General features: G+C 34.3%; 1 protein-coding gene across 3 annotated transcripts in view; it reads right to left on the reverse strand.

Annotated features, from left to right (window-relative positions):
- The window catches only part of LRBA (LPS responsive beige-like anchor protein), an 808,478-nt gene that overhangs the window by 641,796 nt on the left and 151,022 nt on the right, over window positions 1-15,660 (reverse strand). For all 3 annotated transcript variants that reach the window (XM_081242275.1, XM_081242274.1, XM_081242273.1), the window contains exons 6-9: window positions 14,068-14,189; window positions 13,854-13,980; window positions 13,037-13,156; window positions 11,080-11,226 (exon numbers count right to left, since the gene is read on the reverse strand). In XM_081242275.1, the coding sequence (XP_081098401.1) occupies window positions 11,080-11,226; window positions 13,037-13,156; window positions 13,854-13,980; window positions 14,068-14,189 (516 nt within the window). The remainder of the gene's footprint in view (window positions 1-11,079; window positions 11,227-13,036; window positions 13,157-13,853; window positions 13,981-14,067; window positions 14,190-15,660) is intronic.

The following is a 15,660-nucleotide window of genomic DNA, read 5'->3' on the forward strand; positions in this document are numbered from 1 at the left end:
TCCTTTAACCCCGTCCTGTCTGAGAGAAGAACAGACGTCCTCCGGCGACCTACACGCAGAGGCGGGGCCGAATCCAAAGCTGAGCCCCGGGAGCTGTGCGAACAAAGAAGAGAAAGGGAAATCTCTCCCAGCAGCCTCAGAAGCAGCGTATTAAAGCTCCGCAATCAACTTGATGTACCCTGCATCTGTGGAAAACCTGAATAGACAACGAATCATCCCAAAATTGAGGCGGTGGACTTTGGAAGCAACTGTAGATTTGAGGTTTGCTTTCTGCATCTAATTTATTTCTGGTTTTATGTTTATCTAAGTTTAGTATTTAGAGCTTATTATCATTGGTAGATTCGTTTATTGATTTGGTTGCTCTCTTCCTTTCTTTAATATATATATTTTTTTCCTTTTTTTCTTTTTGTGAGTGTGTGTGCGTATGCTTCTTTGTCTAATTTTGTCTGTAGAGCTTTCCTTTTACCATTTGTCCTAGGGTTCTGTCTCTCCATTTTTTCTTTGTTTGTTTTGTTGGGTTTTTTTTTCTTAGTATAGTTTTTGGCACGTGTTATCATTGGTGGATTTGTTTATTGCTTTGGTTGCTCTCGTCTTTCTTTTTTTATTACATTTTTATTTTTAATATTTTTTAATTTTTTATTTTAATAATCTTATTTAATTTGTTGATTTATTTACTTCTTTATTCTTTCTTTCTTTCTTTTTCTACCCTTTTCTTCTGAACTGTGAGGCTGACAGGGTCTTGGTGCTCTGCCTGGGTGTCAGGCCCAAGCCTCTGAGGTGGGAGGGCCGAGTTCAGGACATTGGACCACCAGAGACCTCCCAGCTACATGTAATATCAAATAGCAAAAGCTCTTGCAGAGATCTCCATCTCAACACGAAGACCCAGCTCCACTCAGAGACCAGCAAACTACAAGGCTGGACACCCCAAGCCAAACAACTAGCAAGACAGGAACACAACCACAACCATTAGCAGAGAGGCTTCCTAAAATCATAATAAGGTCACAGACACCCCAAAACACACCACTGGACACAGTTCTGCCCACCAGAAGGACAATATCCAGCTTCATCCACCAAAACACAGGCACCAGTCCCCTCCACCAGGAACCCTACACAACCCACTGAACCAACCTTACCCACTGGCAGCAGACACCAAAAACAACGGGAACTAAGAACATGCAGCCTGCAAAAAGGAGACCCCAAACACAGTAAGTTAAGCAAAACAGAAGACAGAGGAATACACAGCAGATGAAGGAGCAAAGTAAAAGCCCACCAGACCAAACAAATGAAGAGAAAATAGGCAGTCTACCTGAAAAGAATTCAGAGTAATGATAGTAAAGATGATGGAAAATCTTGGAAATACAATGGAGAAAATACAAGAAATGTTTAAAAAGTAGCTACAAGAACTAAAGAGCAAACAAACAGTGAAGAACAACGTAATAAATGAAATTAAAAATTCTACAGCAGGAATCAATAGCAGAATAATTGAGGCAAAAGAACGGATAAGTGACCTGGAAGATAAAATGGTGGAAATAACTACCACACATCAGAATAAAGAAAAAATAATGAAAAGAATTGAGGACAGTTTCAGAGACCTCTGGGACAACACTGAATGCACCAAAAGTCGAATTACAGTGGTCCCAGAAGAAGAAGAGAAAAGAACGGTACTGAGAAAACATTTGAAGAGATTATAGTTAAAAACTTCCCTGATATGGGAAAGGAAATAGTCAATCAAGTCCAGGAAGTACAGAGAGTCCCATACAGGATTAATCCAAGGAAAAACACGCCAATACACCTATTTTTTTTTCTTTTTTCATGGCTTTTTTGTTTTATTTATTTTTTTTTGCGGTACGCGGGCCTCTCACTGTTGTGGCCTCTCCCGCTGCGGAGCACAGGCTCCGGACGCACAAGCTCAGCGGCCGTGGCTCACAGGCCCAGCCACTCCATGGCATGTGGGATCCTCCCGGACCGGGGCACAAACCCTTGTCCCCTGCATCGGCAGGCAGACCCTCAACCACCGCGCCACCAGGGAAGCCTGCCAATACACCTATTAATCAAACTATCAAAAATTAAATACAAAGAACAAATATTAAAAGCAGCAAAGGAAAGCAGCAAGTAACATACAAGGGAATCCCCATAAGGTTACCATTTGATTTCTCAGCAGAAACTCTACAAGCCAGAAGGGTGTGGCAGGACACATTTAACGTGATGAACGGGAAAAACCTACAACCAAAATTACTCTACCTAGCAAGGATCTCATTCAGATTTGATGGAGAAATTAAAACCTTTACAAACAAGCAAGAGCTAAGAGAATTTAGCACCACCAAACCAGCTTTACAACAAATGCTAAAGGAACTCCTCTAGGGAGGAAAACAAGAGGAGGAAAAGACCTACAATAACAAACCCAAAACAATTAAGAAAATAGTAATAGGAACATACATATCAATAATTACCTTAAATGCAAATGAATTAAATGCTCCAACCAAAAGACACAGACTGGCTGAATAGATACAAAAACAAGACCCATATACATGCTGTCTACAACAGATGCACTTCAGACCTACGGACCCATACAGACTGAAAGTCAGGGGATGGAAAAAGATATTCCATGCAAATGGAAATCAAAAGAAAGCTGGAGTAGCAATTCTCATATCAGGCAAAATAGATGTTTAAATAAAGACTGTTAGAATGTACAGAGAAGGACACTACATAATAATCAAGGGATCAATGCAAGAAAAATATATAACACTTGTAAATATTTATGCACCCAACATAAGAGCACCCCAATACATAAGACAAATGCTAACAGCCATAAAAGCGGAAATCAACACTAACAGAATAGTAACGGACTTTAACACCCCACTTTCACCACTGGATAGATCATCCAAAATGAAAATAAATAAGGAAACACAAGCTTTAAATGCTACATTAAACAACAGGAACTTAATTGATATTTATAGGACATTCCATCCAAAAACAACAGAATACACTTTCTTCTAAAGTGCTCATGGAACATTCTCCAGGATACACCATATCTTGAGTCACAAATCAAGGCTTCATAAATTTAAGAAAATTTAAATCATATCAAGTATCTTTTCTGACCACAACGCTATGAGATTAGATATCACTTACAGGAAAAAAATCTGTAAAAAATACAAACACATGGAGGGTAAACATTACACTACTTAATAACCAAGAGCTCACTGAAGAAATCAAAGAGAAAATCAAAAAATACCTAGAAACAAATGACAATGAAAACACGACAAACCAAAACCTACGGGATACAGCAAAAGCAGTTCTAAGATCGAAGTTCATAGCAATAAAATCCTACCTCAAGAAACATGAAACATATCAAATAAACAACCGAACCTTACATCTAATGCAATTAGAGAAAGAAGAACAAAAAAAACCCCCAAAGTTAGCAGAAGGAAAGAAATCATAAAGGGCAGGTCAGAAATAAATGAAAAAGAAATGAAGGAAACAACGGCAAAGATCAATAAAACTAAAAGCTGGTTCTTTGAGAAGACAAACAAAATTGATACACCATGAGCCTGACCCATCAGGAAAAAAGGGAGAAGATTCAAATCAACAGAATTAGAAATGAAAAAGGAGAAGTAACAACTGACACTGCAGAAATACAAAGGATCATGAGAGATTACTACAAGCAACTATATGCCAATAAAATGGACAACCCAGAAGAAATGGACAAATTCTTAGAAATGCACAACCTGCCAAGACTCAACCAGGAAGGAATAGAAAATATACACAGACCAATCACAAGGACTGAAATTGAGACTGTGATTAAAAATCTTTCAACAAACAAAAGCCCAGGACCAGATGACTTCACAGGTAAATTCTATCAAACGTTTAGAGAAGAGCTAACACCTATCCTTCTCAAACTCTTCCAAAATATAGCAGAGGGAGGAACACTCTCCAACTCATTCTACAAGGCCACCATAACCCTGATACCAGAACCACACAAAGATGTCACAATAAAAGAAAACTACAGACCAATATCACTGATGAACATAGATGTGAGAATCCTCAACAACATACTAGCAAACAGAATCCAACAGGACATTAAAAAGATCATACACCATGATCAAGTGGGGTTTATTCCAGGAATGCAAGGATTCTTCAATATATGCAATGCGGTTTATCAATGTGATAAACCATATTAACAAATTGAAGGAGAAAAACCATATGATCATCTCAATAGATGCAGAAAAAGCTTTTCACAAAATTCAACACCCATTTATGATAAAAACCCTCCAGAAAGTAGGCATAGAGGGAACTTACCTCAATATAATAAAGGCCATATACAACAAACCCACAGCCAACATCATCCTCAATGGTGAAAAACTGAAACCATTTCCTCTAACATCAGGAACAGGACAAGGTTGTCCACTCTCACCACTAACATTCAACATAGTTTTGGAAGTTCTAGCCACAGCAATCAGAGAAGAAAAAGAAATAAAAGGAATCCAAATCAGAAAAGAACAAGTAAAGCTGTCACTATTTACAGATGACATGGTACTATACATAGAGAATCCTAAAGATGCTACCAGGAAACTACTAGAGCTAATCAATGAATTTGGTAGAGCAGCAGGATACAAAATTAATGCACAGAAATCTCTTGCATTCCTATACACTAATGATGAAAAATCTGAAAGAGAAATAAAGGAAACACTCCCAATTACCACTGCAACAAAAAGAATAAACTACCAAGGAATAAACCTACCTTAGGAGACCAAAGACCTGTATGCAGAAAACTATAAGACACTTATGAGAGAAACTAAAGACAACATAAACAGATGGAGACATATACCATGTTCTTGGGTTGGAAGAATCAACATTGTGAAAATGACTAAAATACCCAAAGCAATCTACAGATTCAGTGCACTCCCTATCAAACTACCAATGGCATTTTTCACAGAACTAGAACACAAAATTTCACAATTTGTATGGAAACACAAAAGACCCCAAATAGCCAAAACATTCTTGAGAAAGAAAAACGGAGTTGGAAGAAACAGGCTCCCTGACTACAGACTATACTATAAAGCTACAATAATCAAGACAGTATGGTACTGGCACAAAAACAGAAATATAGATCAATGGAACAGGATAATAAGCCCAGAGATAAACCCACACACATATGGTCACCTTACTTTTGATAAAGGAGGCAAGAATATACCATGGAGAAAAGACAGCCTCTTCAATAAGTGGTGCTGGGAAAACTGGACAGCTACATGTAAAAGAATGAAATTAGAACACTCCCTAACACCATACACAAAAATAAACTCAAAATGGATTAAACCTAAATATAAGACCAGAGACTATAAATCTCTTAGAGGAAAACATAGGCAGAACACTCTATGACATAAATCACAGCAAGATCCTTTTTGACCCACCTCCTAGAGAAATGGAAATAAAAACAAAAATAAACAAATGGGACCTAATGAAACTTAAAAGCTTTTGCACAGCAAAGGAAACCATAATCAAGACAAAAATACAACCCTCAGAATGGGAGAAAATATTTGCAAATGAAGCAACTGACAAAGGATTAATCTCCAAAATATAGAAGCAGCTCATGCAGCTCAATATCAAAAAAACAAACAACCCAATCCAAAAATGGGTAGAAGATCTAAATAGACATTTCTCCAAAGAAGATATACGGATTGCCAACAAACACATGAAAGGATGCTCAACATCACTAATCATTAGAGAAATGCACATCAGAACTACAATGAGGTATCACCTCATACCAGTCAGAATGGCCATCTTCCAAAAACTTACAAACAATAAATGCCGGAGAGGTTGTGGAGAAAAGGGAACCCTCTTGCACTGTGGGTGGGAATGTAAATTGATGCAGCCACTATGGAGAACAGTATGGAGGTTCCTTAAAAAACTACAGATAGAACTACCATACAACCCAGCAATCCCACTACTGGGCATATACCGTAAGAAAACCATAATTCAAAAAGAGTCATGTACCACAATGTTCATTGCAGCTCCACTGACAATAGCCAGGACATGGAAGCAACCTAAGTGTCCATCGACAGAGGAATGGATAAAGAAGATGTTGCACATATATACAATGAAATATTACTCTGCCATAAAAAGGAACGAAATTGGGTCATTTGTAGTGAGGTGGATGGACCTAGAGTCTGTCATTCAGAGTGAAGTAAGTCAGAAAGAGGAAAACAAATACCGTATGCTAATACATATATATGGAATCCTAAAAAAAAAGTGGTTCTGAAGAACCTAGGGGCAGGACAGGAATAAAGACGAAGATGCATAGAATGGACTTGAGGACACGGGGAGGGGGAAGGGTAAGCTGGGACAACGTGAGAGAGTGGCATGGACATATATACACTACCAAATGTAAAATAGATAGCTAGTGGGAATCAGCCACATAGCACAGGGAGATCAGCTCAGTGCTTTGTGACCACCTAGAGGGGTGGGATAGGGAGGGTGGGAGGGAGAAGCAAGAGGGAGGAGATATGGAGATATATGTATATGTATAGCTGATTCACTTTGTTATAAAGCAGAAACTAACACACCATTGTAAAGCAATTATACTCCAATAAAGATGTTTTAAAAAAAAATAAAATAAAAAATAAATGGCAAAATAAAACAAACTTCAAATAAATAAACTTGACTGAAAGTAATCTATTGACTAGCAGAATAAAGCCCAACGATCTTTAAAAAAAAAAAAAAAAGCAACAAAATCCAGACATTTACTTGGTAAAATCATAATGTCCAGTATTTAATCCAAAATTACTAAACAAACCACAAAGTCTGAAGTAACCAGCAGACTATCAGTAAATAAAAATAAACCCAGAAATACAGATGATGAAATTAGAAGAAAAAGACATTAGACTAGTTACATCTATGGTCAGGTATTTTTTTAAGACAACATTGAAAGGAGAAAAATAGATAATGAAAATTATCAAAACTTACCAAGACAAAAAATACAAAAAATATTTGAACTGAATAATTCACTTAATTGAATTAACGGCAATAAGGCATTTGATAAAGAAGGATTAGTGAACATAAATACCATGAAAACAATCCAAAACAAAACATTTCTTATAAATCAGGCAAAAAATAGCATCTCAATGCTCTGTCTGCTTATATCTAAGGTCTAAAATGAATGTAATATGAATTCTAGAAGAAGATAAAAAACAAAATATATTAAAGAAATAATAGCAAAAAGTTTCATATTTCACCAAAATCATAAACCCACAGAACTGAGAAGTTCAAATAATCTAAAGTAGGCTAAAAAAACACACATACACACACAGAGAGACAGACAGACACACACACACACATAAACCCATACCAACATATACTGTATTCATTTTCTAAAAATCAGTGACAAGAGTAAATATTAGAACCATCAAGAGAAAAAAAAGACATTACATATAGAGGAAGACCACACACTTCTTGTTAGAAACTATGCAAGTCAGTTAAACAAAAGAATATCTTTAAAAAGCTCAAAACAGAAAACTGTCACCTTAAAATTTTATAATCAGTAAAACTATTTTTCAAAGCTGAAAGAAGAACAAAGGCTTTTTCAGACAAATAAAAGCTCAGAAAAGCCACTGACAGTAAATCTCCATTATAAGAAATAATAAAACAATTCAAATGGAAGGAAAATGATATGAGACAGAAACATAAATCTACACAAAGAAGTATCCTAGAAATGGTGAATACATAGATAAATACACAGGTAAATACAAAATATATGATCTTCTTCATTTTTAATTTTTTAAAAATATAAATGAATGAATCAAAAATAATAAAAATGTATCAAAAGGACCATAATACATGAAGAAGTAAAATCTACAAAAATAACAAAACCGAGGACAGGATGGGGAATTGCAGGATTATGTTGGAAGGGTCTTACACTGTACAATGTCATTTATTGGTAGACTATGATAAGTTAAAGTTTAAAAAAAAACTAATAAACCAATAGTAGAAATAAGTGAAATACTAAATAATAGGCAATCTAAATCAAAGCAGAGAAAGAGGAAAGAATCAAAGAACAGATGAAGGAAACAGAAAATAGCAAGACAGTAGATTTAAGTCCCACAATATCTATCCTTATTGATACACTGGATGTAAATTATGTGAACATTCCAATGAAAGGCAGAGATTGACTGACTCAATAAAAAAGCAAGACTCATTTTACAAAATTCAGTATCCTTCTAATAAAAACTCTCAGAAAACTAGAAATAGAAATTTCTCAACTTGAAAAAGCGTCTATAAAATATGTATGAATGCTTTCCCTCTAAAATCAGGAACAAGACAAAAATGTCTACTCTTGTCGTTTCTATTTTAACTATTTATCCTGGAGGTCCTGTTTAGTACAATAAGGGAGAAAAGAGAAAAGGCATACAGATTCAATATGAAGAAGTAAAGCTTACAGTCTACATGAACATGTATGTAGAAAATACTAAAACAGCAACAACAAAAAACTAGTAAAACTAATAAGCAAGTTCAGCAAGGTCTTGTTAAAAAGTCAATAAAACTCAACTATATTTCTATACGCTAGAAACAAATGATTGGAAATTAACTTTTTTAAAAATGCAACTTAATATACTACCTAAAAAACATGAAATACTTAAAAATACATTTAACAAAATGTATGTATGACCTGTACAATGAAAACCAAAAAACACTGCTGGGAGAAATTAATAAAGACCTAAGTAAATAAAGAGATATCATGGTCATAGATTGGATAATCCAGTATTAGTGAGATGTCAATTATCCTCTAACTGATCTATACGTTAATACAGTATCAAATAAAACCCCAGTAGACTTTGTGTAGAAAGCGTTAAGCTGGTTCTAAAATACATCTAGAAATGCAAAGGACTTAGAAAATCACAAAGGATTTGAAAAAGAATAGTTGATGGTTTAGACTTCCGGTTTTCAAGACTTACTACAAAGCTACGATAAATAAGATAGTAAAGTATTAGCATTAAAAAAAAGACAGGTAAGTAACTAAAATCAAATAGAGCCTCAAAGATGCCACAGTAAGGCAATGATTGGAGAAAGAATAGTACTTAAAAAACAAATAGTGCTGGAACACCAGGGTATCCTTATGAAAAACAAAAGATAAAATAAACCTTGATAGTTAGCTCATACCATACTCAAAAATTAACTGAAAATGGATCACAGGCCTAAATATAAATGCTAAAAATATAATACTTAGAAGAAAACATGAATAAATCTTTCTAACCTTAGAATCAGCGAAGATTTCTTAGATAAGACACAAAAATCATGAGAATAATAGGAAAAATTGTTAAATTGGAATCCATAATAATTAAATTCCTATGTTTTTCAAAAGCCAGATTAAGAAAATAAAAAGGCAAGACACAGACTGGGGGGAAGAAATCTGTAACTCATACATCCGTTATCCATAATATATAAAGAAACTCATAAAAGACTTACAAGTTATAAGGACTTATTATATAGGACTTATATCCATAATATATAAAGAAACTTCAAAACTCAACAATAAGAAAACAAACCAAACAAAAAATGGGCAAAAGATTTGAATACACACTTAACAAAAGAAGATACACAAGTGGCCAATAAGCAATGCAAAGATGCTCAGCATCTCTAGGCATTACAAAAATGCAATTTAAAACCAGAATGAGAAACTGCTAGGGACCCACTAAAATGTCTAATATTAAAAAGACCAGCAATACCAGGTGTTAACAGGATGTGGAGTAAGTAGAAAGCTCATACATTGCTTGTAGAAATGTAAAATTGTGCAACTACCTTGGAAAAGAGCTTGGCAGTTTCAGCTGCCATACCAGTTAACAATTCCACTCTTAACATATTTATGAAATACACAAAGAATTGTACACCAATATTCATAGCAGCTTGTTCATAATAGCCAAAATCTGGAAACAACCCAAATATTCATCAAGAGATTAATGGGTTAAAAAGTTGTGATATACTCATAGAAAGGAACACTACTTAGCAATAAATAAGAGGGAACTACTAATACAAAACAACATAGATGAATCTTAAAACATGCTAAGAAAAACCAAACTCCAAGGAACACACACTGCATGATTCTATTTACATAAAACCTTAATAAAAACAAATCTGTTTGATAGTGACAGTAACAGATCAGTAGTTGCCTGTCAACAGAAACGGGGTGGGGTTAGAGAAGCACAAGGAACTGACTAGGAAAGAGCAGAGAGGTACCTTTTGCTGTGATAGAAATGTTCTATGTCTTGATTGCTGCATTATACTTTTGTCAAAACTATTTAAAATACGTATAGTTTATTGACTCCAACAGTATGTAAATTAACGCAAGTTGATTTTGTTTTCAAAGGAACATAACAGACATTAAATCACTCCCGGAAACCAACTAGATTAACAATGGCTTAACCTAAAGGTTCCCAAACTTCCTTGATTCATGACACTCTTAGCTTCACAGTAATTTTTTATGGTGTTCCAGACCAAAATAAATATTGAACGCTTCTGTTTATTAGTTTGACCCAACTACTTTATATTTTATATTTTAACAATTATATTTTATATTTTAACCTTATAACAAGAATGTATTAGCCATTTGAAAAACTTAATGCACAAATTGAAAACAAGTGTTTCCTTCATTATTATATTAGCAAAATTGTTTACTAATGGGATGTATATGCGTCTTGGGTACTGCTCAAATTCTCATATTTCGGAATCAGATTTCATAGCTCATCCTCATTTCCTGTTCCACACTGATTTTCACATGGTACTTGCTCTATCACAGCAAGCATTAAAAACTTAGCTGGGCAAGTATATGATATCACCAAAAGAAATGCAGCATAAATTAAAGTTGAAACTTGAGCTAGTACTTTGCACAGTGCCCCACATATGACAAGTATACTATGCTTCCCACAAAACTTTAAAATACCCTTTGGATGGACTCCTGTGACTTCCCTATGGTGCCTCTGGTTACTTTCACATACAGTTTAGTAACCCAAGTTGTAAGCTGCCCCATGCACCACCCACCTATAAATCAAGCTCAACTAACACTGGTTAAGCAGGGAACAGCAAGTAAAGTACCTTGTATCCCAGGCCCAATTGATAAATAGCAAAAATCTGAGCTGCATTAAGAGCTTCACTGAAAAGGTAAACTGCAGTCATCTGACCACAGAATACCCTATTAGCATCTGCTGTTTCTGATGAGCCCAGGAAACACTTGTCAAAGGTCTGTGAAAGAAAACAAAAAAGGTTATTAGAGAAAAAACAAAAAATTATCTCCTCCAGAAATAATAACAAACTATACTGGTATAAATATTTTGCCCACGCTAAAATATAATCTGAATAGATTAAAATAATTCATTTAGCATTTCACTTCATTCATTCCCATTTGGTGTACAGATCAGGAAAGACATCATAGAAAGGAGATAAGACAAGTTTTCCAAAGTACAATAAACAAAACCTGATGACAAAGTGGATATAGGAAACAGAGCCAGAGAAATCATTATGGACTCTGAAGGTTCATACTTAGTCAACCAAAGAACCAGACAGAAGAGCAGGCTTTGGAGCAATGAGGAAAGTCATGAGTTAAGTGTGGGACATATAATGAATGCATCTTTTCTCTGAACTAACGTGGATGAAGAAGCAATTGCCAACAAGGTTCTGTATGGTGAGAAGTTAAGACTGTAACTTTTTGTAGACATCAAGATACAAATAATGGGTGAAGTCATGGAGTAGATGCAATCTCTCAAAAGGAATGTGTAAATCAAGAAAAACAGGTGTATGTTTTTCTTCTTCAGACAAAAAATTCCTCTTAATAACATCCAGGTTGCAAAGACCCCGTTTTAAAAACTCATGTATACAACAAGGAGGAAAAAAAGTATCCCTATCTCTTTAAAAGTATCATTTTATACCATGAAACCATTAGGAAGGATGTTGAAAAATATGTGTTGACATTAAGGAACATAAAAAAATTTTTAACATTTGGGTTCTGAAGACAAACCACCTAGATCAAATCACTGCTTCCCACACTGCTGATTTTGGCAAATTACTTAACCTCTCTGTGCTCAGTTTCACTGGTAAAATGAAGATTACAACAGTACTTATCTTGCAAGGTTGGGGCTTACAGAAAATAAAGGTATTTATTACAATGCCTGGAATACAGTAAGTACTCAATAAGGATTAATGTAAGGGAAAAAAACAGGTTGAAAAGCAGTATACGTATCTGATCCCTTCTTTATATTTAAAAAAATTAGAGCTAACATTTATTGAGCACTTATTCTGTACAAGGCACTCTGCTAATGAATTTGTGAACAGTATCTCATTTAATCAACCTTCTGAGATACATACTATTTTACACCCATTTTTAGGTGGAGCAAACTTTGGCCTAATAGACGAAGTAAGGTCATACAGTCAGTAAGGGATTCAAATCTAAGTCTATCTTTTATAACAACCTGGGCTCTTAAGGTCAGCTTTTTAAACTATGTAAATATGTATAGAATAAAATATGAAAGGAGGAGTTAATGGTAAATGAGTGTTGCAAGCTTGTATTCATTTTCCTGATCTGTATTTTTCAAGGTTTCTATTAAAAATGTAATTGGGGTGGGGGGGGAGAACATTTGACTTTAACTCTAACCTATGAATCTCTTTTTGAATCTTGAAAATATTATAACATAATAGTTATCTACAGCAGCTATGAATTTTATGGAAAATTTATAAGCATGCATCATCTCACTCATTCATAAAAATCATCAGAAGCCTGTAGTAGAGCTCTCAGGTCTAATTTGATCAATGGACCAATGACACAAATACTGTCAAGATATACCCACTGCTACCTATGAATCTTCTCTACCCTTTCCAGAATAATTTTATAACAAGGACTGAGTAATATGTGCCATATTAGCACAGTTCTACTCTCTTAATATATTAACATGCTAGCCAAACTATGATTATAAAAATCCACCATTGTGGTATTTTAAAATTTATATTCAATGTAAAATATATTTTTCTTATTTCACTGTAACTTTCTCAAATTACTTACATCACTGGTGTTGACAAACCATGTTATCTCTCCATAGGAAGCAAGCTCACCATTCACATAACATCGAAGCTCACTGTTCTTCCACCGGTTATAAATGTGCACTATAGTTACCATATACCACTGAATAAGCAAAACAGTTAAAAAAAAAAGATAAAGATAATGATCTTTCCAATAACTCAACCACACTGATAATAACAAGTAAAAATTAAATGCTAAATTACAATTAAACCTAAAAATAAAATAAGACTACCTTTATTAAATTCAATATTCTACCTCTGGAACCATATTGATTCAAGGGAACTCTCAACAAATAACAGCTTCTCATGAAATTATTTTTCTAACTTTTTATTATGACAGTTTTTAAATGTACCCCCAAAAGTAAAAAGTTTAGTACAAACTCTCACCATCTCATTTACACAACTGTCAACATTTTGTCATATCTGTTTTATCTGTCTATTTACCTATCTACATATATATAGATGTACATTTTGTTGATCAACCATTTATTAATCTCTAAATTTTAAGGTACAAAAGAAAATACATATTACTATTACCACTACTACTACTACTAAAATACTTGCCACTGATATTTTCCCCCTGTATTTTCTTTAAACTCTACAAATAACTAAATATTCACTCTTTTTATTATCCAAATCAGAGAGGTTAACAATTGTCCAGTGATTTACACTTCATTTTCTAAAACACTATAAACACAGAGCTATGATTTACCAAATATTATGTCAATAACACTAAAGCAAAGCATTCTGAAGGCTAGAATAGCTTGGTAACATAACTATGACTCAGTAAGATCACATACCTTTTGTGGCTTGAAATCAAATTTCACACAGTGTTGAAAGCCTTTTCCTTTTGACTTTACTGATGTTATAATTAAACATCCCCCAACAAAGTGTGCAGAATAACCAAGACCTTTGCTGGTTCTGAAACTATAAAATATAAGTTTTCATTTCATCTCCAAATATTCTTCTCATTTTCAAAGTAAAGTAACAACACTAAATTACAGAAATACATACCAATACAAATATGGTTTATCTTTATCCACATTGATGTTATTTACAGGATCCATTCTAAGCCAGGTATGAAATGTAAAACCATTCTGGTATGGCCATTTGGCTATAGGAGGTAATGCAATAGCCTAAACGAAAAAGCTTTGAGTTACTGACTCACAATGAAAAATTTTGTTACTGAAATCATGAAAATGAGAGCTTACAATGTTATATATATTCCTACTAGATATTATTCTACATCATGATTAAAATATGCAGTAGTCTCTTTAACTGAAACAAGACTTTAATAACTTCTAAATATTCCAAAATATATAGTAACGATATTAATTTAATTAAACAACAGAAACATACAAAGTGACCTGCTTGAAGCACTAATCATAGGTGCTTCATTTCTTACAATAAACATGTCCAAAGAAATTCCTATTAAAAGAGGTAGGCAGTGGGCTTCCCTGGTGGCACAGTGGTTAAGAATCCACCTGCCAATGCAGGGGACATGGGTTTGAGCTCTGGTCTGGGAATATCCAAAATGCCGTGGAGCAGCTAAGCCCATGTGCCACAACTACTGAGACTGTGCTCTAGAGCCCGTGAGGCACAACTATTGAGCGGACATGCCTAGAGCCCGTGCTCCACAACAAGAAAAGCCACTGCAATGAGAGGCCCGTGCACCACAAAGAAGAGTAGCCCCCACTCCACACAACGAGAGAAAGCCTGCCCACAGCAATGAAGATCCAATGCAGCCAAAATTAAAATAAATTTTAAAAATTTTAAAATAAAATTTTTAAAAAGAGGTAGGTACTGATATCAAATTGGAAATTTGTTCCTGAAATGTTACATAAGGTAATAGAAGAGAGAAAGAAGGACAAGAAAGGAAAGAAAAAAGTTAAGGAAAAAGCCTGGAATATAATTTTTTTAACAGCAAATATAAAGCTAAAGAGGCTTTGTTCATAACATATTTTTTATAATATTTTAAAATTACATTCATAAGTCACTATATAAATGATTTTACCACATGGCTTAAATTTTTATTTAAAACATCATATTACATACTGCAAGGGCCCCCAAATCTCCAAAACAAACTTCAAAAAGAAGAACAAAGTTGGAATACCCATACTACCAAATTTAAAAAGTACAAATCAAAGATACAGTAATGAAGATTTTACCATATTGACATAAAGATAAAGATCAATGGAATAGAACTGAGAGCCCAGAAATAAACCCTTATATTTGTGGTCTTGATTTTCAACAAGAATGTCAAGGCAGTTCAATGAGGAAAGAATACTGTTTTCAACCAATTTGCTGAGAAAACTAATATTTACAAGCAAAGGTATGAAGCTAACCACTTCCTTACATGTCACACAAAAAATTAACCCCAAATCAATGATAGAACTAAATGTAAGAGCTAAAAATATAAACCTCTTATAAGAAAAACTAGGGTTAAATCTACGTGACACTGAGTTAGATAAATCCTTCTTAATTAGGCAATGAAAGAAAAAATATATGAATTGGACTTCATTAAAATTAAAAACTTTTGTGCTTTAAAGGATACCCTCAAGAAAGTGAAAAGACAAGCCAAAAGAATGGGAGAAAATATTTGCAAGT

This window comes from Mesoplodon bidens (assembly GCF_964165515.1).
Source record: "Mesoplodon bidens genome assembly, chromosome: 1".
NCBI lineage: Eukaryota > Metazoa > Chordata > Mammalia > Artiodactyla > Ziphiidae > Mesoplodon > Mesoplodon bidens.